Source organism: Lithobates pipiens, unplaced genomic scaffold, assembly GCF_037356315.1.
Source record: "Lithobates pipiens isolate NorthernLeopardFrog02 unplaced genomic scaffold, aLitPip1_a1.2 Scaffold_18, whole genome shotgun sequence".
Taxonomy (NCBI): domain Eukaryota; kingdom Metazoa; phylum Chordata; class Amphibia; order Anura; family Ranidae; genus Lithobates; species Lithobates pipiens.
Window position 1 is genome coordinate 273721197 of NW_027507758.1, and position 25733 is coordinate 273746929.

General features: G+C 44.1%; 1 protein-coding gene across 1 annotated transcript in view; it reads right to left on the minus strand.

The window, feature by feature from the left end:
• Nucleotides 1–9872, minus strand: part of CLVS2 (clavesin 2) — a 120098-nt gene extending 110226 nt beyond the window's left edge. Inside the window, exon 1 of the mRNA XM_077487011.1 lies at nt 8571–9872. Within this exon, the coding sequence (XP_077343137.1) occupies nt 8571–8959 (389 nt within the window). The 5' untranslated portion in view covers nt 8960–9872. The remainder of the gene's footprint in view (nt 1–8570) is intronic.
• Between the last annotated feature and the right edge of the window lie 15861 nt (nt 9873–25733).

Consider the following 25733-nt stretch of genomic DNA (forward strand, 5'->3'; position numbering starts at 1 on the left):
ACAACCATACAGTAGTAATCTTGCTGTATAGCATGACCTTTCAGTGTTTCTGTAAATAGACAAGTCTTTGTAGCTTTCTATGTGCGTTGCAGTCTAAATATTGCATCCACTCTTTTTACAGCATTCCCATGTAATACAATTACTTTTTTTTAACATGCTGGTGGTAATACAGGCTTTTCAGTAGTTTTAGGTGTTTAAGGTTTGTAGGGCAATCCAGGCTTAAATGGATCCAATTAAAAATGTATTTGGTTGGGATGTGGGTGGCTTTCTTGGAATTACAGTCACCCTATTCTTCAGCTAAATCCCCTTCAGCATTTCATATCTTCGGCTAAAGCCCCATACACACTATCAGTTTTTCTGCTGAGTTTTTCCTTCAGGTTTACCAAAACCACGTAGTGCAAGGGCCTGTCTGACTGCAGACACATTGAAACTCCTAAGGTTTGACCTGATATTATATGGTTTTGGTAAATCTGAAGGAAAAGTTGATACAGTAGTGTGTATGGGGCAGTAAGCATAAGAAAAGCATTAGGCAAGAAACCAGACATTGCTAGAAAATAATCAATTGTACCGAGAAACGCACAAGCCCAATTAAAAAAAATTGCTTAACAGGAAGAGATGGAATGCCCAATGCCATGAAGGCAACAGCCATACATTGATTGACTTAGTTAGTTTGTCCAAAGTTGTCAAGACCTCAGAGCAGTCAGAATCAACTATTTTTAGTAGTGTTACATCCTGGTTATAGAGGACATGCAATGTAGGTTCCACAACATCTGGGAGCTGGTCATACTGAACACTTTGAACAATCACCCCATCTCTGCAGTGGAGATGTTTTCCACCATAACTTATGAGTTGCATCCTTCTGCATCACTATCTAAAAATTCATGCATCTGCCATCCTAAAGCTGAAGTATAATCTGCTTATATGTTGCCTTTTCTCCCCCCTCCCTCATCAATATGCTAATTAAATCTCTAAATAAATACATCTTTTCCATTTTCATTGTATACCTTATTTTAGTATCACTGACGTCATCATGTGTTGCCTGTGATTCTCTATGCATTACAGTCAGATCATGACTAGTGGGAGGGTGCTGTACATAGCTTTCCGAAAACATTACAGCACTTTGCCTCAGTATCAGTCCTGGGAAAGGGGCGCTCCTCTGCCACTCCTCCTCTGCCACTAAAATGCAATGAGTAAATGGGGTGGGCCAGAGACAGTCGGTAGGGAGAAGAAAGGTGCTAGATGATGCTGAATGTCCAGCAACAAGGAAAAGAGGCTGGCTCTAGCTGACTTGCTGCAGCTTCTATTGCATGCTATGAGAAATTTATAGCGTGCAGTGAAATCAGTGTAAGAAACTTCAGCACGGTGCAAGACTGAGGGCCATTTTTTTTTTCTGCATTATAAATGCATGGAAAGTAGGTTATATGGGTTTTCATGGGCATAGTTCACGCCAGGGCTTGCAGTTCCAGTGTGTTTCAGCTCCAGAAAAAAAAAAAAGTAGAAGATGCTGCATTTTTCCTCCACTGGAACGCTGTAAAACACATCAAAAACGCACTGGAATGCACGAAAAACGCACTGGAATGCACATCTTTAAAGTTAAGAGCCCTTTTGCACTGGGGCCACTGCGTGTTAGCGGTTAGCGGTACCGCTCATTTTAGCAGCACTTTGCCACTGCTTAAGCGGTGCTTTTTTGCCTACTAGTGGGGTGCTTTTAACCCCCGCTAGTGGCTGAAGAAGGGGTTAAAAGTGCCTGTGTCATGTCGCTTCCAACGCGCTTTTCAAGCTCTTTCATTTCAATGCACAGGGCATTTTGGGAGCACTGTATACACTGCTTGCAGGACTTTTCTTAATGTCCCACAAGCGCACCGCCCCAGTGTGAAAAGACACACTGAAATGAATGGGAGGCGATTTTCAGGCATTATTTAGAGGCTATTTCTAGCGCTAAAGTGCCTGAAAACCACCTCAGTGTGAAAGGGGTCTAAGGAAAAAAGAGGGTTAAAAATGCACCGGACTGCACTAAAAACGCATCAAAAAAGCACTGGAATACGTCAAAAACGTGCATGCAGAAAAGCATCTGGAATGCATCCAGATTGCATTTCTATGGTGTGAACTGGCCTTGAAGGTCTTCAAAAATGGACCGAAGAATGGAAAAATGTGCAAGTTGCAATGCATATTTTTTCTGTAGGGCTATATATTTATGTAAGAATAATGTTGCTAATTTTAGCTTAACAGTCAAATTGGATCATAAAATCTCCCAGATTTTGAAAAATGTTAAGTTTTTATGGAGCATACCCTCATTCGGTGTGCCTTAACTACTGCAAATTATTGATGAGGATCTTGAAGCTGCTTAACATAAGAAACTTGTGCATAACATTTAAAAATGTTAATGAATGATTAAATCAGTACAGATTTTAGTTTAGCTGACAACAAGGAGTCCTGGGTAAGATAAACCTATCACATTTGCACACAGACTGCTCTGGAGTCGTTAGTGTTGCCTAGGAACAGCTGACTGATATTGTACGGTGAGAAGTCTTGCCAGGGATGAGACAGTATCCTGGCCAGGCTTCTCTGTTTATGTTGTTTTAGGGGGTCCTTTACTGATAAGAGATTTATCTCTGCCTTACTGAATGCAGCATACATATTTACAGTATGTAGCATATTAACATAATTACTAGTGTGGTATAATTATTGATCCAGTGCGCTTATTAAGCAAGTACCTGCACAGCTTTGGTAGTGAAAAACCTCTTGAGTTCCCGCTGCCCTTAAGCTTTATATTTGGACCCTTAAATATGTGCCCCCAGGACTCGTGCACTGGTTTATGATAACTTTTCCTAAACAAATAAACAGGTTGTAGACATGAAGAAAGCCCAGGGTCAAGTTTAGTCAGGAACAAAGCTGGGGTTGGTAAAGATATAGGTCCCGAAACATCAAATTAAAAGTTAAACTTGATATTGTGGCAGTTAACCAGAAACTAGGCTTCAACATATTTTATGTCAAGTTTTGATTACAACAATGACATTTTAGAAATGGGGCTTTTAAACACAGTACTTTCATGACACTGGTTTTGTAGAAAATTTGAGGATTTCCAATAAGGATGTTCAATTATTTTTACCACACTTTCTTATGGCCTCTCTTTAACCTAAACGACATACAGTGATGTATGAACTAGAGGTAGGGAGGGGTGTGTATCTCTTCTAAATCCTTCGGGTGAATTTTTGTTGTAAATACACTAGATTCAAATCTTGAAGCTTTACACAAAGATACAGTAAGGCCAGCCATACACGATTGAAATCTTGGCAGGAACGAGCTGAGATTTGAACCATTAATGGGCAGGCTGAATGGTTGATCGATCCACTTGGATACAACCAGCCTGCCGGATTCTCTTGCAATGATCACTAGTGGCTCCTATAGCCGCTAGAAATAATCATTGTCTTATCCTGTCAGGGATGGCTTCCCCTGCCCCCCCCCCCCCCCCGGATAAGACAATTGCCGATTCCCCTGTCGGAACTGTCTGTGTTGATGGGGGAATCGCGACTGCAGGAAAGAAATTTGCTCTGTGTATGGCCGGCCTAATGCTGCGTACACATGTTTGGAAATCCCGCCAGCAAACGTCCGATGTGAGGTTTTGGTCAGAAAATGCGACCGTGTGTATGCTCCATCTGACTTTTGCTGGCGGAATCCCAGCCAGCAAAAGATTGAGAGCGGGTTCTCTATTTTTCAGTCATAAAAAATTCCGATCATCTGTAGCAATTCCGAAGCGCAAAATTCCTACGCATGCTCGGAAACAATTTTACGCATGCTTGGAAGCATTGAAATTCATTTTCTCGGCTCGCCATAGTGTTGTACATCACTGCGTTCTTGACGGTCGACAGTTCAGAGAACTTTTGTGTGACCATGTGTATGCAAGCCAAGCTTGAGCGGAATTCCGTCCGAAAAAACATCCAAGAGTTTTCCGACAGAAATTCCACTTGTGTATACAGGGCATAAGTGATAAGTGAGTGAGAAAAAACGCTTCAGAACTCATGTAATTCTATCATCTGCTGGATGTACAAAGTAAATAGGAAATATTCATATATAACATATTACATTTACCTGGCTAAAAAGAAATATTTAAAAAATATATAAAATAAAATAAATGCTAGTCTTGAAGAGAATACACAACACATTCCCTTAAAAAAGCCTTATCTTAACTTGGATGTCCTGCAAGGGAGTCTTCTACTTTGCCTATAGCTATATATAATGTACTGTGCTGACAAGTTAAACATAGCATATTCTGCAGAAGGCAACTTCAAATGCCAATAGATGTAGGAGGGTGGTAGGTTGCATAGGCACAACCCAGCCACCCATCAACTCCATGAATGTCCCACTGCTCCATGAACAAAAACATTCTGCTTGGATGGCTTTCTAACTTGCTGGGATGATTGCTTCCCTTCCCTTCAGTTGTTGGGCTCAATGGTCTTCAACAAAAACTAGGTCATTGGATGATCCAGCTACTGAACAACTTCATAAACACTTGAATGATGGGAGCCACTAGTGTGAAATTCCCCTTACAGGCCTATTTACACATAGTACAATAGAAGGTTGAAACTTTAACATTGTTTGACAATATTCTTTAAGCTGGAATTCACCTTAAAGAGACTGCCACAATAAAAAATAGAAAAAAAAAGCTTTTGACAGCTATAAAGTGGTGAGGTATAGAGGTCCCATTGCATACATGCAGAAGCTTGTATTGCCCCCTGATATAATTAAATGCTGGGCTTTTCTGAATGTGAAAACGATGGCATCACTTGTTAGTAATGGATCTTGGCTGCTCGCTCCTGCTCCACAGGCATTACTATCGACCAACAAAGCAGAGCCCATCATAGAGGTGATCCAATAAAAAAGTTGGGGGAATAAGCTATTGAAATTACCCCTATGCCATTGGCTGCTTCAGGTTTTTTGAAGTCAACTCATCAATTTGCTGAGAACTATAGCTGTGTAAGGTTATAGTAAACCTGTGAGAAATACAAGATTTGCAATTGCTCACTTCTTCTGAACATGTTTGTTGGTTGTTACTGACATACTGACACTCTGGCTTAAATAATTTCTGTGTCACTGACCCTGAACAAGTTTACAGATCAAGAAAGTCAAAGTAAAGTCATAACTCTTGATCTGCCACAGGTTCTGGGTCAGTGACTCAGACAGTACCAAATCCAGTGAGTCAACTAGACAGCTAGGCAAAAGGAGAAGTGACAGCCTTCAAATTCATAGATAACTCTTGGCTTTCTCACAAGCCACTCAGATGTATGAATAGCTAGGTAAAGTTTAACAAAATTGATTGTCAGAGAGCTCTCAGAATAGCTACATTTTGGGACCTTTATAGCAATTAACCATCTACAAGGAAACGAAGACTGGCCCTCTTAGCAAGTTCACACTCATAAGACGCACTGTATGTATTTTTTTTTCTTTGTCTAATTTTCTACCTTTGGTTATAATATTTTAAATGTTTTTGTATTTTCTTTTATATTTTACTTACAAAATGTAGCAAGCAGTAGATGTACACAACAGTCAATATACTTTATTAAGCAGACTAGCAAAAGTTGTTACTGTTATGTAAGTAAATAACACTCTACACTCTACACTCTACTGTATATTAAAGTGGAAGTAAACCCTCCTATCGCTTTCAGACAAGGAAGCTGTCATCTTGGCCTCTGTTTAATCTCTAACTGCCATGATGCTGCACATGTAATTAGGTATAACACTAGCCACTGGATGGTTTGACAGTTTGGTTGAGAGCACAAAAAAGTGACAGTTAGGGCTAGTTTACACTTGCTTCAAAACATGGCTTCGGACACGCTTTGGTAAAGCTCTCTGAATGCCAATAAAAAGCTCATGTCACTAAATAAAATGGTTAGCTTATAGACCTGTTTACGCCTTGCTTCTGCTTGTTGCTGCGGTGTTGCTTCAATGAGCCTTTGGTGGGGCTTCAATGAGCCTTTGGTGGGGCTTCGATGAGGCTTTGGTGAGGCTTTGTGGGGCTTCGATGAGGCTTCAGTGGGTCTTTAGTAGGGCTTCTAGTGAGCTTTGCCATAGACTTCTATGGAGGCTTTGAAGACGCTTTGAAGCACAACTAAAGCTACATGGGGTATCATTCTTAAAGCGAAGCCGAAGCAAAGCGAAGCAAAAGCAAGGTGTAAGCAGGACTGCAAGCTAACCATTTTATTTAGTGACAGGAGCTTTGACTAGCATTCAGAGAGCTTTAACAAAGCATGCCCGCAGCCATGTTTTGAAGCAAGTGTAAAACTAGCCATTAATGTGTGTTGAAGCCGAAGCAAGTGTAAATGAACCCTTACATTCCCAGCACATGCCAGAAAGAAATGTAACTGTTTTTTGAAACTCAATGGGTTTACTTTAAGTATCCTCTTTTGGCTGAATTAAATGGAAGCATCAAAGCCCTTCATCTTCTTCATTTTAAAAGCAGAGTACTTGCTGGTATGAAGCAACACATGACACTCCTTCTACAGCTGCCCTACCACAATGCAGTGCTCTTCATACCTAAGTAAATAAGATCTAGGCCTGAATGCTCTCACATGGTGGGTCTAAGTTAATCTAGCACCCTTCAAAAATAGAATTTTAGGTTATTTTTTTTTGATTTTTTTTAGATATATGCAGTAAGATGTCCATCAGTGAGTTTAGACAACAGAAGGTGTCTAGAAGACATTGAAGCATGGGTGATATGTTTCCTGTAATAGTAGGACCTGCAAATTAAAACTGCTTGATGTGCTGCCATCCCTTCCTTTCAGTTAGAACATAATGGTTTGATGGGACACAGCAACTGTTAATACTGTTAATACTTACTGTACACATGGGTATCAAAAAAGGATGTTTGCCATTCATTCCTAGATCATTAATGCCCAGGCCTTAACCCTTTAATGTTATTCCATTGCCATTAAACATGACTACTTATTAAAGCACTGATATTGCTGTGAGTTCTACTTTGCTAAAATAAAAAAAATAAAAAGCAGGTCCTTTTGCAACTGATGCTACAACCTTCAATGTCCTAAATGCCCCCCACCCTCACCCCCAAGCAGGATCGTCTCTCAAAAGAGCATCAGCATGGGAAATTCAAACTCATGTATTAGACTGTAGAGCCTGGAGTTTGCATGTACAAAACCAGGTTTATGTAGTCAATATAAAATGGCTGCTGTACCAAAGCCTGATATTGAAAATGTCTAGTAACCTGTTCTAACCAAAAAGTTCTACAGACATAATAAAAGCCCTTGCCATTACGATTAAAATACACAAATGTACTGAAACAGAGTTTTGTACTAGACGCACATAAAAAAAAGCTTATCTCATAAAAGGACAATGTACATAGTAATGGTTCTTTATCTTTAAATATATGAGCCAAAAACAGAAGGTGGATCCTGTTGCAGAAATAGCCAGATTTGCCTAGAAAGTGGTCCAAACATGGCTGTACAAATCAATATTTGGTGATTGTTATGTAACAATGAGAACAAAGATCTGCATTTTAATGAGATCATCTAATCAATTGCAAGAATAGAGATGTAAATCCACATAAACAGTACACTCTGCATACTGAGTGTTTCATTTTTACTTGAGGTTTACATTATTTTTACAGACAAAGCTTTCCTAGAAATGCATCACATATGACAACATAGATTAAGAGATAGGATCATTCATTAGTCAAACTACTAGTTTTATGTGACTGATTCATTTGAATTGGTTAGATTAACTATTGTGTTCACTGTCCACTTTTTACACTGGTAATAATAAGAGATTAATGCTTGGCCTTTTATACAATAGGGCCTTGAATACCATTGTGTCATTTGTTAGGACCCCAACTGTCTAATTGCTATTGTACTGGGATCCTGGTAAGATGTATTTCTTAATTGCATCCAGTAGAATCAATGTTATATCAAATAAACCGTTTCCCCAAAATTGATTATGGTGCTGACTGCTTACTCACAGGTTTCTGTGAAATGAGATTATGTATCTAAATTACCGGAGTAGCAATGGCTGTGGCCATTTGCAGTAACCCATAGCAACCCAGAAATTTTCAGGTATCTAGAAGACAGATCAGCAAGAGATCTTGACTATTGGCACTCTTTACTGTCTCTTTAATAGGACTATATCAATGCAAGGACAGAGATGTCAATTCAGTGAAACAGGTCTTTGAATGAATGAGATTACCCAAAGGTTTCTGTGAAATAAGAGATTATCTGTCTCATTTACTAAGGTAGCTCAAAGTGCAATGGATGCATGGTAACTCATAGTAACTCATCCAATTTCAGGGGACTCTATATAAATAATATTGTTTTATATATATATATATTTTTTTTTTCTCTAGATTTGTTAGTGAGGCCACCACTTTACTCCTGGTCACAGTTGACAACATATAATAACAAGAGCTTTTTTTGAAAGTGGTTGAGATTGGAGAGTTATCCTGTAACCCATAGTAACTGTTCCATTTACTAAAGTCACTCAAAGTACCATGGATGCACAGTAACCCATAGTAACCTATAACTCAATCACCATTTTCAAATATTTGTTAATTAATGCCACCACTTTACCTGCTCTGGTCCCAGTTGGCAGCAAATAATACCAAGATCTTCCTGCCAAAGTGGTCAAGATTGGAGAGTACTCCTGGAAATCCATCCTTAAGCCCTTGCTTTATTCCCGGATCAGTGGCCTTGAAGTTCTTGAACATATCCAGGTTTTGTTGGCGGTACTCAAAGTACTGTGCCAACAAGCGGAAAGCTTCAAAGTGGTTAAACTTCCTCGCCCTCAAAAACCTCAAAATGAAGGCATCATCTGTCCTGAGGAAACCAATATCCGGCCTCGTGATCACCATGTCCCTTACCTCCTGGATATCCTGGTGCAATGTATCAGGGTTCTCATTAAGCTCCAGCCGAGCTTTCTCTAGAGTCTCAGGGGACAGGCCAGCCTGCAAGTGAGTCATGTTGCCTGGACAAGAACAATTTGACTTGTATACCTGAGAGGACCAAATGGCAAACTATACCAAATCAAACTAACAATAAATATGCCAACAGTTAAAATGCAGTAAAATCTTGTATGCGGTGTGAATAAACAGCAACAATTTAATATTTGTCTAAATATATATACTTAACAAAACACAAGCCCCTTTGCTGTGTCCTCTGGCCTTACAAAACTTGAAGATCTAGCCCCAGACAGCAGGAGGCAGCACTAATAATCAGAAAAGAGTACATTGAGCATTTTGGCCATGATTTTACCACCTATATCCCAGAATACTAATACCAAGTCGGGAGTACATCATTTTCTGGATTGTATCCCTGTGTATTTGAGAAAACATCCACAGTATGATGTTTAACAGCTGGGTTGTTTTAAAGGTCTGACAATTCCCATCCTACTGCTGTAATCCTAGTGGTCACAAATCCACATGCATACATCCCAAGTTCAGGGGGAAAATCCTGATTAATGCGGCAACCTGCAGTAGCTGTTCCAGTAAGAATTGACCTTTATCCATCAGCAGAGAAAGACAGCATCAGTGTAGGGAAAAAAAAGATCAAGGAGAAGGCTGAGTCCCCTCTACATGTGGCTACTGCAGCTGATTGTGTAGCGGCGATGACAGCGCAGCATCTTCCCAGGAGATAAGGCAAAGGGAATGGACCAGTGCCTTTATCCTCACACGCAGCATCAGATCCTATGATGCCTGTTCATCACATTGCAGCTAGAAAGTGGACAGTCTGTCTGTGCAGCTTGTGTTCTTGCTGTGCAGTTGCTGTGGCTTGGATGGCAATGAGATGAGAGGCTGCCCGTCTGTTTTGTGCATTCAATCACTTCTGGTCCTGCTGCTGCTGGAGGGTGGATGACGTCAGCCTTGGCTGAGCCAATACTATGCAGCTAGTATCTCTGCTTAGAGCTGATGATGCTCATAGCCTTAGCAGGGACTCCAGCTGCCTGCTTCCTCCAACAACTCAGCAGTATGCAGCATCCTCCCTGTTCTTATCTCCCCCTCAACATGCCACTCAATATTCTTTGTTGCCAATCTCTGTTATTTTGCACCTGCTGTCCTTTTTGTTGTGGTCCTGCTGCACAGTCCCTCCCACTATGGTCCAAGCTTCCCAGCAGGTTAGCTACATGTACAGAGAGCAAGAAAAAAAAATCCCCCCCCCCCTTCCCCCTCATCACTGAAGTCTTTGTTAGTTGAACAGTTGTTTTATAAGTAAAATCAATGGAACCGATGCATTGAGTATTCTGAGATGCACTTAGTGAGAATCACAAAAGGAAACACTTTATTGAGGCGAATCTCATATTATATAAGCGGAAGAAGAGGTCTCACAGCAACACACCTGTTAGATATTGCTTTCCCATTGATTTATACTCCACCGCAACATTTTCTATTTAATCACCACCTAAATACATTTTTTTCACTGAGTACACTTGACCGGAAAGCTCTGGCTCTATCCAAGTGACTTATCAATAAAGTGTGTAGTGCAGGTTGGTCCCCACTGTGTACTTACTGACTGCATACATTGTAACCCCTGCATCTCCCCACCTGCAGTCTCCAGCACAGCAAAGTTTCTAGTTTGCAATTACCACCCACCCCTCTCAAGAAAAGAATAAATGGTTTAGCAATATTGTCTGGCATCGCCGAGGTCCTGAGCTCAGTTCCAAAGAGGCATAGTTTCAGTGGCAGCTGGTGCTCAAATTTTTTTTTGGGGGGGGGGGGCAAACAAACTGAAAAATTCTGAAAAAAAACCCTATCAATTGCAACCTCACTGTACCATCAATCGCAGCCACTGTGCCATCAAATGCAGCCACTGTGCCATCAAACACAACCACTGTGTCCATCAAATGCAGCCACTGTGCCCATCAATTGCTGCCACTGTGCCCATAAAACGCAGCCACTGTGCCCATCAAACGCAGCCATTGCACCCATCAAACACAGCCACTGTGCCATTTCAAATGCTCCCATCAAATACAGCTACTGTGACCCATCTTATGCAGCCACTGTGCCCATCTTATGCAGCCACTGTTCCCCATCGATTGCAGCCACTGTGCAGGATTGAATGCAGCCACTGCCCATCAAATGCAGCCTCACTGTACCCCATCAAATGCAGCCTTACTGTGACTCATCAAATGCAGCCTCACTGTGCCCCATCAAATGCAGCCTCAGATCGGGACACTTTGCCATTTGCCAGTATGTAGAACTGACCCCCCCCTGCAGAGCTGCCAGAGGGAGAAAGTTGGCAGTGCTGCAAGGAGATCCACAGGTGTCAGAAGGTAGTTCACTTACCAGGCTGTGGTGTCCTCTCCTCCTGCTGTGTCTCTTTCAGCAGGCAGCTGCGGTGGTGGAGGAGTCCACTCCTCATGCTTCCTCCGCTATCTGTCTCTCTACTCTGCATCACTTTCGGTTTATCGCTGCACAGGGAAACCGGAAGTGACTTGGAGAACAAAGCACCCGGCCAGGCTGAAGTTGTCCGGCGTGATGGATTGCACCGCACGGCAATTCAAAACCCCATAAATGAAGCGTCTCGTCTGCAATCATGTGATTGCCTAGACGTGGCGCTTCCCATATTGCACTGTGCTTGGCGCCCGAACACAGTGCACTTCAAGGACATTTTTTTTGCTCCCCCTATGGGCGGTCCACCACTGGATACTTGTATTATGTCATTGTGTTTGTGTGGGTGCAGTGGTTTGATTAATTCTCCCAATCCAAAAACATAGCCTAAATTTAACTGTCTGACACCCAAACAGGTCCTAAAAGTTTATATCTATGATTGTGGAGAGTACAATCTGAGCTCCTTGAACCCTCCCCATCCCCAAAATATATGGTATTTATACTGTGCTTGTAAAATTATATTCCCCACCCCAACTGACTTGGGAGGAATGGAATACCTTACCTATTAATTTTATTTAGTGAAATAGGTATGGGCCCTCACTAGGGATGGGCAGAACGTGTTTGCACCAGGACATGCAAACAGAAAAAAGTTGGAACGAACATGGGAACCCTATAAAGGTCTATGGGACATAAACATGAAGAATCAAAAGTGCTAATGTTAAAGTCTTATATGTAAGTTATTGCCAAAGTGTATGGGGACATTGACATGTATCAATGCAAAAAAAAAGTTTTAATATGATAGTTTTTTCAGGAGCAGTGATTTTAATAATGCTTAAAGTGAAACAATAAAAATGAAATATACCTTTACATATCGTGCCTGGGGGGGTCCCCTTAGCCTGCCTGTGAAGTGGCACATCTGTGTGATGTGTAGAACAGTGCTACAGCAAAATGACATTGGGAAAGGAAAAAATTTGTAAAGAAAAAAATTTAATCTAAACTTGCTTGCGGCTGTAATGTATTGCCAGCTCCCGGCAATATAGATGGAAAATCAAGGAAAAAAAACGTGTGTTGTCCCCCCCCCCCAGTGCATACCAGTCTGGTATGGGTTTTAAGGGGAACTCCACCCCAAAATTGTAAAAAAATTTGGTGTGGGAGTTCCCCCCAAAAGGCAATGGGAGTAGTGCAGAGAGTAGGAGGCAAAGAAGAAGGGGACTTCCAATGGTAGCTCTGATCACAGACTGTGAGAGGGAGCACAGAGCTCAAGCTGGATAAAGAGATGAGATCCAATGATGAGTCTGTGTATGGCAGACGTGTGGTGCAGAGGGGGCCAGAGAGCTGGATCATTGTGTGTATAAGGCAACAGTGTGATCCAGGAAAAGGCGGACAGAGAGACAGATCATTGTTTGCATTAAGCATGTAAAATTCATGTTAGTGGTTAGAGGGATTCAGAATTGGGAGTTTAGCAGCCCATGAGGTCCGAAAGTTGGCAACCCCTGGTGTAAAGTAAATAGATACCAAAGTGTAAAGCCTTAAAATCACATTTGCCTCTGAACTGGTGACAAACTTTGGTACCCAAAAACTTTACATGTGATGCTTTAAATGCCCTTCAGGTCATCACTCATCAGTTTCAAGTTAAAGTGGTTGTAAATGCTGAAGGTTTTTCACCTTCATTCATTCTATGCATGAAAGTAAAAAACCTTTAGCATGGAGCTCCTCACCGCAGCTCCCCCCAATATTTACCCAAGCCCGATCTTGATCCAGTGATGTGCACGAGAGCAGCTTCTCTCCTGGGTCTCTCTCTTCTCACTGCTTTCAACCACAGCCAGGGAGGAGGAACCCCACTCTGTGTTTGTTCTGGACACACAGAGTAGGGCTCAGGAGCGCCCAGTGCCCCCATAGAAAGCAGATTGCTATGGGGGCAGGTGCACCCATATATATATATATATATATATATATATATATATATATACTATAGAATGGATTATAACATTTGCCTTTATTGCTGTCCGTTTCCCTGCTTTATAGATTCATTTGAACATTAGGGATGGTTGATTGGTTTGGCCCGAGCATAAGTTTGGGCCAAACTTGGGTTGTTCGGACATTTGACAAACAACAAACATTATGCAGTGTTTGCCGTAGAACCCTGTTAAAGTCTATGGGACACTAACATGGAAAGCCAAAAGTGCTAATTTTAAATGCTTATATGCAATTTATTGCCATAAAAAGTGTTTGGGGGCCTGGGTCCTGCCCCAGGGGACATGTATCAATGGAAAAACACATTTTAAAATCAGCCATTTTTTTCGGTAGCAGTGATTTTAATAATGCTTAAAGTGAAACAATATTTAAAGCAATATTTCATTTTTATTGTGTCTGGGGGGTCCTCGGTTCTGGTATGGATTTTAAGGGGAACCCTGTGCCAAAATTTAAAAAAAAATTGTATAGGAGTCCCCCCAAAATCCATACCAGACAATTATCCGAGCATGCAATCTGGCAGGCTGTAGGAAAAGAGGGGGGACGAGAGAGCGCTCCTCCCTCCTGAACTGTACCAGGCCATATGCCCTCAACATGGGGAGGGTGCTTTGGATTAGCCCCCCAAAGCACCTTGTCCCCATGTTGATGGGGACAAGGGCCTCATTCCCACAACCCTTGCTCTGTGGTTGTGGGGGTCTGCAGGTGGGGGCTTATCGGAATCTGGAAGCCCCCTTTAACAAGGGGACCTCCAGATCCCAGCCTCCCCCTTATGTAAATTGGTAACATAGAAAAAAAGGGGGGTTTTGGACTTTAAATGAAGCCCGTGCAAGTACGGGCCTCCATATCTATTCAGATGCATTTAGACGAACAGTTTGGGATTTTAAATGAGGCAGATGATCAATACTGGGATACAAAGTAGATTTAATCAATCAAATACAGAGTAAGTTTATTCAAATTGTAAACATTCAGATTACATGAAATATAAATATATTAGTAAAAAGAAATGTCATATATGAACACCTGTCTTGAGTGATTAACGCAGTGATGGCGAACCTTGGCACCCCAGATGTTTTAAAACTACATTTCCCATGATTCTCATGCACTCTGCAGTGTATTTGAGCATCATGGGAAATGTAGTTCCAAAACATCTGGGGTGCCAAGGTTCGCCATCACTGGATTAACATATGCATACATACATAAACATTGAAACAATGCAATTCATTGACGTACATTGTACCATTTCACAAAAAAAGTGTCAAAAATAGTACAAAAGACAGGAAAGACAGTTTATTAAAAAATAAACAAATAATAATGTCCCGCAATGTAGATCCATCTCACAAAAAAAGCTGCAACAGCTTCTTGCTTCTTCTCGATGACAGCTGGTATATAGCTGAGGGCAGGGCCACTCAGTGACGTTAATGGATGACTCTGCCTTCCTCTGATGTCATGTGGCGTCAGAGGGGGCAGGGTCACCCATTTACATGACCTGGTAGCCCTACCCTCAGCTATATAACAGCTGTCATTGAAAAGAAACATCACTCATGGGAGCCTCCCATGGAGGCGGAGCTGTTGCTGCTTTTTTTTTCTTTTTTAAGTCCATCGGGCAGCGTGAGAAGGATCTACATCACGGGACATTTTATTTTTTCTTTTTTTAATAAAGGACTTGTCCCACAGCGTCTCCTGTAATTTTTACTATTTTTTACACTTTTTTGTGAAATGGTAGGGGTACAATGTAGCAGTGTCCTCAATCAGCATATTCACTTGCTCAGCAAATCCAACATTGTCCTCTTGCAATCCACTTTACTGCTGCCACATACTGTGTCCTGCACTGACATCTTTTTCTCTGACGTCATCAGGAGCCAAGATGTCTCTTTTAGGTTCAGGCAGTCACTCCTCGCTGACATGCATGCACAACTCTGTCCTCTGGCTGCTATTTATCTCTGCTCATGCAGCTTTTTCTCTTTCAATCTGTTATTGAAGTTTTTTTTACAGTACGATGAAAAGAATAATAAAAAGAAACAGCTCGTACAAATACATGGCATACAGAAGCCGAGGCCTCAGGAAAAAAAAACCTTTGTACGTTATTGAGTTCCTCCAACTAGACAGGGACAAAGGAACTGTTATCTAAACTGTATAACAACTTACACATTAGATATTAGAAACAGTCGGGGAAAGAGGGGAGATACGAGAGGACCTTGTGTACCCAAGGGGAAGTAATACTGAGCCTCCTCATTCCCTATAATCAAAATCCGGCTTAAAATATTTATGATACTAAGCATGTTGGAAAGCCATGTAACCACAGACTGAGATATGGAAAAAGGATGGAGAGAGAGAGATAAGAGATAGGACCAGCATAGCCTGGGGAAAATAGAGAGTAAGGAGTAGTAGAGAAGACCATAGGTCACCTAGGAAGATATTCAGCTAAGAAACCATATGTCCAGGATATAAGGGAATCTGCAAATGAACCAACCATGGTTCCCAGATCGATTCAAAAACTCTGATTTTATCTAGTAAAGTGCATACCAATTTTTCTTGGGCCATAATCCATGATATTTTCCTTTTGACAGCGTTTAGTGAGACCTATGTTTTTTTTCCAGGCTTTAGCAATCATAATTTTGGTGCATAAAAGCATATAAAAGTGTGTTTGTGGACGTTTTCAACTCTGTGATTTAAGAGGGCTATTTTGGGATCTTGTGGTATGGCAGCGCACGTTGCTTTACGTAGCAAGTGAAATACTTTATTACAGAAACTCCTAATATGGGGATAAGCCCACCATATATGGAACATGGAGCCCATGAGATTACATCCTCGGAAACAAAAGGGAGGAGAATCTGGAAACATTTTTGCTAGTCTGGTTGGAACCCGATACAATCTAGTAAAGATTTTAACGTTTTGCCTCTTTTAAAGAGATGTTCATGATGCTTTTGTAAGAACGTTGAAAACATTGAAGCCACTTATCTGGGTCTCACTCATCTTCGAGGTCAGATTCCCAGCTCTGAGCATAGGAAGGTTTGTCCAGGGCGTCCACCAGGGAAGAATAAATGATGGAAATACCCCACCTCTTGTTCATGATATTAAAGCACCATTGCTCACAGGCTGTAAGTCTTGGGGGATCTGGTTTGTTGGACCAGATAGTGTGTAAGAAGTGTGACATTTGGGATAATCTAAATTTCTTTGTTGAGGGCATGTTGAGTTTGCTTACACAATACCCTGTTGAAATTGGACATATGGAGTTGGAAAAATGCCCTACTCTGAAGAGGCCTTTATTCAGCCAAAAAGCTTTAATATTCATGCCTGGGGGAAAGTTATGATTATGAAATAAATGTGTCATTGGATGGATGTTGGAGGTTAGAGAAGAACATTTGTATAAGAGGTCACATAAAGCTAAGGAGTGAAAACGGGTAGGTGCTAAGACCGAGGGTCTAATTTTGGGTGGGCTCCAGAGTAGGTAATCAATAGAGTGGTGTGGAACTGCTTGTCTCTCCATTAGAACAGAGTCCGGCTTTGGGCCTCGAGGGTAGACTACCGAAATTTGATCTAACTGTGCTGTCTAATAATACCACAATAGTGGTGGAGAGCAACCCCTCGATAGAGTATGTTTTTAGAGAAATGGTGTCCTTTTTCTCCTCAGACAAAGCAGATTATTTTAGATTGGAATTCGAGTAGATGGGTTTTCTTGAGTGGGATAGGCAAGGACCAGAAAAGATATAGAAGGCGTGTCATGCAGCTTTTTGAGATAAGTAATGGGAATATCCCAGCAGACTGTGGGAGCAAGACACATCATTCTTGTCTAGACGAGAATTGCAGGGGAGGACAGGACCACATTAAAACAATGTTTAAAATGTAAACAAGCAAAAAAAGATGGACATTTTAACTAAATGATGGCTACCACACACCTGGCCAGTTTTGGGATGGCATCATGTGACATCGTCCTGTGATTACGCCCGCTGCGGTGCGCAATGAGATCGCAGTGTCCTCCGAACACTGCTGATCACAGATTGAGGTAAGGAGCCAATCAGCGGCTCTTTACCACGTGATCAGCTGTGTCCAATTACAGTTGATCACAATGTAAACAGAAGCCGGTTATTGGCATTCCTTTCCTCATGCTGACAGCATGAGGAGAGGAGAAGAGAGCAGATAACTGGCTTGTGTAAAAGGGACATGCACACTGATAATCAGGGCACTGATTATCAATGTCCTGATTATCAGTGCAGTCCCAACAGAGCCCACCAGTGCTGCCAATCAGTGCCCACCAGTGCTGCCAATCAGTACCCATCAGTGCTGTCAAGTATTTGATCACCTCTGGGTTTTATTTTTTATTTATTGCGCTATAAATAAAAAAAGACTGAAAAATTTGAAAAAATAATGTTTTCTTAGTTTGTTATAAAATTTGGCAAATTATTATTTTTTCTTCATACATTGGCCACAACTTATGCTGCTACATATCTTTGGTCAAAATAACCCAAATTAGTGAATATTATTTAGTCTGTGTGAAAGTTATAAGTCTACAAGCTGTGGTGCAAATCATAAAATCATAAAAATCATAAAAAATGTATCACATCTGATGTACTAGCGGTCTATCTCATTTCTTGAGACCCTAACAAGCCAGGAAAGTTGAAATGTCCCCAAAAATACCCCTTTTTGGAAAGTAGACATTTCAATGTATTTAGTAAGAGGCATGGTGAGTTTTTTGAAGTTGTCATTTTTTCCCAGAATTATTTGCAATGTGAAGATTTTTTTTTCTTTTCACAAAATTGTCATTGTAATAGGTTATTTCTCTCATGGCATGTGCATACCACAAATGACACCCTAAAATACATTCTGCTACTTCTTCTGAGTATGACGATACCACATGTGTGGGACTGTTTCACAGCCTAGCCACATAGAGAGGCCCAACATGCAAGGAGCACCATCAAGTGTTCTAGGAGCACAAATGACACAACTTGCTAACTACCTATTACACTTTTGAGGCCCTGAAGCACCAGAACAATGGAAACGCCCACAAAATTACCTCATTTTGAAAAGCTAACACCCCAACATGTAATCTGTGAGGCCTAATGAGTCTTTTGAATGGTTCATTTTTTTGAAAAAATAAATTTTTGGAAAAAAATTTAAATGCCTTTTTATTTTACACAAAGTTGTCCATTTATAAGATATTTCCAACAGATGGCATGTACATAGCAAAAATGACACCCCAAAAACAATCTTGTAGCTGTTACTAACAGTAAAGGTATTCAACTATCTGCAACATGAGCAGTTATTTTTCCCCACACTCCCTCAATGTGGGTCTTCACTCAACGAGCCCCCAGTCTCTCTCGCTAGACTTCAGAGCCACTGGATCCCCTGAGCTCTTTCACTGTAGCACTCAGTATCTTCCTCAAGCGTCACCCCTGCTTCACTGCTGGCACTCGCAAATACTCTTCAAGCTTCACCCCTGCTGACTAGGGATGAGCTTGATGTTCGAGTTAAGCATAAGTTCGACTCAAACATCGGGTGTTTATCCGTTCGCCGAACAGCGGACATTATGTGTGTTCGTGGACAATTTGAGAGCCACAGAACACTCCATAATGCACTGCGAGATTGCAGTGCATTGCTGTATGATGATTGGCCAAACCATGCACCTGCCCTTGGTCAATCACAGTGCGCAGGATGCCTTTGGCCAATCATGGCTCATGGGGACTAAGTTCACGCCCCACACTATATAAGGTTGCTTACACGGTGGCCATGTGTAGTGTTGTTGGCATGGACAGAGAGATAGCTTAAGCTAGATTAACCACTTAAGCCCCGGATCATTTTGCTGGGCAAAGGCCAGAGTACTTTTTGAGATTTGCCACTTTCTTTTGGTGGTATTTGATCACCCTGCATTTTTTATGTTTTGCTCTATAAACAAAAAAGGGCGACAATTTTGAAAAAAATGCCTTATTTTTTACATTTTGCTATAATTAATATCCCCCAAAAAATATATAAAAAAACTTTTTTTTTTCCTCAGTTTAGGCCGATACGTATTCTACATATTTTTGGTAAAAAAAAAAAAAAACGGGGGGCGTGGCCTGGACGGAGACCAAGATGGCTGCCTAACTTGGGAGCTCCCGCATTCTGGGGATATATTACCTGCTCATACGGGAGCCTACCACCCTTTCCTGCTATGCACAGGTCCACCAGAAGCTCGTCTACCTCCCGCACCCCTAAGGATTCCCAGACCCTGCAGGGGAGACATATTCCGAAGATATTCCAGTCACAGAAACACCAGGCACACGCGCCTCTACAGGCCCAATCCCCGGCCTCGCCTGACGGACCGCCGCCCGCTCACATGCCAGGTGCGTCTTCATCTGCCTCCGGGGGGGCCCATCCCCCGAGCCTCCTGGACCTGGAGAAGGTTGCCCAGGACATTAAATGCAAGGTGACAGCAGCGATTGTGGATCTCAAGGCGGACTTGCTCACTGTGGCCCACCGCATGGACAGCGTGGAACAAACCACCCAGACTCACGCCGCTACTATTCGCTAGGTACAATCTGCCTATGATTCCCAGCTCTCTCAGGTGTTTGAGCTCCACAGGCACGTCGAAGATCTGGATAATCGTGGGCGACGACATAATATTAGGGTGCGGGGAATCCCCGAAACCATTGAGCCTGACGCCATCCAATCTACCCTGTGTGCCATATTCAATGATCTCATGGAGTGCCCGGCAGACTCCCCCATAGACATGGAAAGAGCTCATCGTGCCCTCCGCACCCCCCCCCCCCCCCCAGGGACTCTGAGCCTCCCAGGGATATTATTTGCTTTATTGTAAACTTTCCCCTCAAAGAAGAAATTCTTTGCAGGGCACGGATAAGAGGCCGTATACTGTTTAATGGGGCAGAGGTGAAATTGTTCCAGGATCTCTCGCAGATCACCCTCCAGAATAGGAAGGCACTGCGACCATTGCTGGAGGCCTACGCACCAGGAACATTCAGTACCACTGGAGATTTCCCTTTGGCCTGTCTGCTTCCTCCAGAGGGTGCTCCGCCCTCCTCCGCACTCCTGAAGATCTTCCGGCCTTCTGTGACCAACTCGACCTCCCACACATCGAGTTACCGTACTGGTAAGCGATCTTCTTCCCGACGAAACCCTGGCGTCCTGTCTCACTTAACCCCTCGCCAAAAGCCGCTCGACAGAGATCCCGTCATCGCAGACTTGGACCGATGTCACCGAACACCCGCTCGCTGTGCCGCGATCTACGCCAGCACAGCCCCTCGCCTCCGCTGGTGAGAGGTGAGGCTCTGGAGGACTGAGGGACTTCACTATCGCTGGAGGCCTGCCGTTCATGAGTACTCCCCCCAGCCTACCAATCCCACCTGCCCCCACTTCACCTGAGACTTGTTTTGCCCTCTCCCCTATTCCCCATCGTGCCATCACAGTCGGCCCAGGGTAACCACCTCAATCATTGGCCTCCCCCACCTCCCGTGCACACATGTGTCTTCCGAGACTCCTGTCTACCACCCCATGCAGCCTTCCTCGCACCTGCCACCGTGTACCTGCACATCCTCCCCCCTGGCATTGGTGAGGCCACGCTGTTTGGTGTCGCTCCGGCCCCCCTGGAGCCTAGAAGGCGACCGGACTGGCCCACGTCTTACCCGGCTGCGCAGGTTGAGCTGCCTTCGTACCCCAGATTAGCATCTACATCCGCGATGACCTCGCCATGCCATCTTGGACCCCCGCCTGGATTTTTTCTTTCTCTTTTTTTTGTTCCTCACCATGGACTTACGTTATACCTCCCCTGTGATTATTACTCTTACTGGATTTTTCTGCTCATCACCTTCAGGAGTCCTGGGGTGCGCTTAGCCCCACGATTCCTGAGGGGGTAGGTCCCCGCATCCCTTCCTTCTTGCAGCCCAGATTGCCCACCTGGTTGTCCCCCCACCCCTTTGACTGAAGCTGGGAAGGTGCGAGCCCTAGCCTTTGTCGATTTCCCCAGCACCCATTTGCCTAGCACTTCCCTCGGGCTGGCTCCGGACGATGTGCACTTGCTTTTACCCTGCCCTCCGGACAGGACTTCTTCCCCAAGGCTACTCCTGCCCCCATTGCCCTCCCTCTTTCCCTTCCTGCCCCCTCCCCTCTCCCTTCCCTCCCTTCCCCTCTCCCCCCCTTCCCCCCCTCCATCTCCCCTCCCTCCTCTCCTATCTCCATTTAGCCCCCTGGACCGCGGCCATCCCGTGGTCCCCGCCTGTTCTACAGTCCCCACACAGCGGTCTTTCTGAGATCAGGCTGACATACCAGACTCCCCCCTCCGCTCCTTTAGGTGGGTAGCTGGATTAACCCTACCTCTGGTATTCTATTCCCCCGGATTCCCACCCTTGCCTCCTCTTCCTCTCCCCTTCTCGTCTCCTCCTCTTTTCTTCTCTCTCCCTCCCTACCCCTCCCCTTGTCCCCCTTGCTCTCTTTCCCTGCCCGACTCCTACACCCCCCCTCCTCTTCCTCTCTACTGCCTCCACTCCACTCTCCACCCCCCTTCTTTGCTTTCCCCTAGGGGTGTGGCCCTCGCCCCTTCTTTTTCCATACAGAACCCTACATCTTCACCCCCGGATAACACCTCCTCCCTCCGTTTAGCCTTTTACGATGCAGCCCACTCCCCCAATTAGTAGCCCTCTGAAGCTGAAATGTGTATCCCTTAATGTAAAGGGTCTCAATCTCCCGGAAAAGTGGTCCCAGGTGCTCTCCTCCCTAACCAAATTCAAAGCACACTTTATTCTCCTACAGGAGACACACTTCCGTTCTGACGCCATTCCCAAGCTGTCGAACCAGGTATACTGGTCCAAACTCTATAACCTTCAGCCACACCGACAATCCCAGACCACTCGTGGTGCGCACAACACTCTTATCGTGGATTTCCTATCCCTGCATGATCCCAAATCCATCCCCCCCCCCCCCCCCCCCCAGTGCGTGCAATCTCTCGAGGCACGGTTTTCGCCCCTTGAGCTTGATACAGCTTTGAAACGAATGAAAGTCTGCAAAAGCCCGGGACCCGATGGGTTTACACTCCAATACTACAAAACTTTCCTAGACATTCTCTCCCCTAACCTCCTACACACGTTTAACGCTTTGGCTGATCCACAAGTGCAACCAGATGGGATGTTAAGGGCCCACATCACCGTAATACCTAAGGAGGGCAAAGATCCCCTTCTAGTAGCAAATTACAGGCCAATATCGCTGTTGAACGTAGACATAAAAATGTATGCCAAGATCCTTGCCAACAGGCTATTGCCTCTGATTTCTGACTTGATTCCCAATGACCAGGTGGGCTTTGTCCCGGGCAGAGAAGCCCGGGACAACACCACCCGTGCTTTAAACCTACATCATTGGCTCACCTCTTCCAAAACCCAAGGCTTTTTTCTTTCACTAGATGCCGAGAAGGCATTCGATAGAGTGGCCTGGGATTACATGCGAGCAGTCCTGGCATCAGCGGGACTGGGGGATCGCATGCTTGCCTCCATAATGGCATTGTACTCCAGCCCCACTGCAGGGGTGAGAGTTAATGGCCACCTATCGAACGCCTTCCCCATCAACAATGGCACTCGCCAAGGCTGCCCCCTCTCCCCACTGATCTATATCCTTACTTTAGAGCCCCTTTTAAATAAACTCAGAGCGAACCCTGATATCAGGGGAGTATTGGTGAGGGGTAGGGAGTATAAGGTCTCAGCTTTTGCTGACGACATCTTGCTTTCCCTGACGTCTCTGTGCACCTCCCTGCCATCATTACTTCAGGACCTGGAGGCCTTCGGGAAGATCTCCAACCTCAGAATCAACTATACCAAATCTCATGCCTTAAACGTCACTTTACCCACCTAGGATGTGGCCCATTGCCAAGAATCCTTTCCCTTTCAATGGGAACGTACCGCGATCTCATACTTAGGAATTAAACTCCTGCATCGTCTTTCAGACCTCTACTTACTCAATTTTCATACTGCCTTGGTACAAATCCAAAATTACCTGACTGGCAGCATTTAAATGTATCATGGTTTGGCCGGGCGGCCTTGATCAAAATGTTTGTTTTACCTCGCCTCCTATACCTGATCCAAACCGTTCCTATGGCCTTACCCACCTGTTTCTTCTCCTCCTACTGCTCGGCCTTTCTATGGAGGGAATCACCCCCGAGGATCAAGTATGCTCGCCTTACGCTACCCAAATCTAAAGGAGGTATAGCCCTCCCAGATCTGCATAAATACTATGTAGCCTGCCACCTCACCAGAATTGCGGACTGGAATATCCATCCCCTTGAAAAGTTATGGGTCTCTCTGGAAAACGCTTTTTCCCCTGTCTCTGTCCATCTCCTTCTCTGGCTACTCCCGAAACAATGGCCACAAACGCTTGCCACACACCCATTTATCTACACTTCCCTGACGTTATGTAAGCAAATCCCTGCCAGCATACCTATCGCTCCGAGCCCGGGCCCCTTAACCTCACTGCGGGGCAATCCTTATTTCCCCCCTGGAAATTCACCTAATTTTTCTCAAGCAGGAATGGCCCTTTGAGGACGTCCTTGCCTCTCACTTCTACCCGGGGGGCAGGATTGCCTCCTTTGACACTCTCAGCAACCTCTCGAGATCCTCATCCTTCTCGTTCTGGACGTACCAACAAATTTGCCACTTCCTATCCACCCAGGATGCCTCAGACAGCTGGACGAGACGACTCACCCCGTTCGAGGACTTATGCATTACCGTAAGACGCCTCAAAAACACCTCACATCCCTCCTGTATGCTCTTATTCTGCACCCGGGTGACCTGACCCTCTCTCCGTCGCAATCCTCCTGGCATAGGGACCTGACGACCCCCTTAACATTAGGGGACTGGACTAGGATCCACGAATACGCACACGGTGGCTCACTGAATGTAGCTATCCAGGAGAATGGATACAAAATTCTTACTAGATGGTACAGGACCCCCTCCCGCCTCCACAAATTTTCCCCTTCCATCCCGAACATCTGCTGGAGATGTAACGCTGACGTAGGGACGATGATACACATCTGGTGGGCCTGTCCAGGCATCCAACTTTTCTGGAGGGAAGTCCACAGACTCATCTTAACAGTTACCACCTATGCTTTAGACTTTACACCGGCGCAATTTCTCCTCCACCACACGTCTCTATCCAAAAAGGCTTGTTTCAAATCCCTGGCCATGCATATGGTCAATGCCGCAAGACTGTGTATCCCCAGCCATTGGCGGACTACCCACACCCCAACTTTGGGCGAATGGTTTGCGACCATTTCCAGAATTGGTGACATGGAAGAGTTGATCCATATCGCACAAGAAAGGATGGAGAAATTCTCGACCACCTGGGCCTGCTGGTCTCACTTTACAACTACCCCAGAATTCAAACAACATGTTCCCCCCGCTTTAGAATAGACCCTCCCCCAGGAACCTGCAACCCCTCCCCACTTCCCCTTACGGGCATTGGGCGAGGTGCCACACCCCTTTCTTTCTTTCTCCCCCCCCTCCGTGTTCCCCCCCTCAATCCCCGTTTCCCCGTCTCCCTATATCTTCATTCCTTCTTCCCCACTTTAATTTCCTCTCTTTGGCCCGTACACTTACCCTCCGGCGTCATGGACGCGCGCTGGTAGCCGTCCATATCACCTCCTCCAACGCTAGTATTTATACGCAGTGGTATTTGAATTAAGGTTAGCATAGCTTTTGGAACGGGCATCTCTCCCCCTATACCTAACTGGGTACATCCAAGAGGTCTCTCCTGGCTTCTCATAAGTTGTGTCTTTACTTGTATTGTACGTTGTACCTGTTTAAATTGTAAGTACCTGTATCTGTCTTTATTGTAACCTCAATAAAATCTTTATGGAAAAAAAAAAAAACGCAAAAATGTATTGATTGATTTGCACAAAAGTTATAGCATTTACAAAATAGGGGATAGTTTTATGGCATTTTTATTTAATTTTTTTTTTTTACTAGTAATGGCGGCGATCAGCAATTTTTAACATGACTGCAACATTATGGCGGACACATTGGATATTTTTGACCCATTTTTGGTACCATTGTCAGTTATACAGCAATAAGTGCTATACAAATGCACTGATTCCTGTGTAAATGATACTGGCATTGAAGGGGTTAACCACTAGGGGGCAGTGTAGGGGTTAAGTATGCCCTGGGGAGTCATTCTAACTGTGGGGGGGGCGTGGCTACATGTAGCACGTCACTGATCTCTGCTCCAGATCAGAGGGAGCAGAGATCAGTGACACTGTCACTAGGCAGAACGGGGAGATGCTTGTTTACATTAGCATCTCCCCATTCTTTCTCTCCATGAGATGTTCGCAGGTATCAACCTGATTCACGGAGCTTCGCGCGCAGGCCTTTTAAAGGGCAACGTACAGGTACGTTAGTTTGCCTGTACGAGCCCTTCTGCCGATGTATATCGGCAAGCAGTTAAGCAGGCATGTTATTCAGTTAGTGCAGTGTAT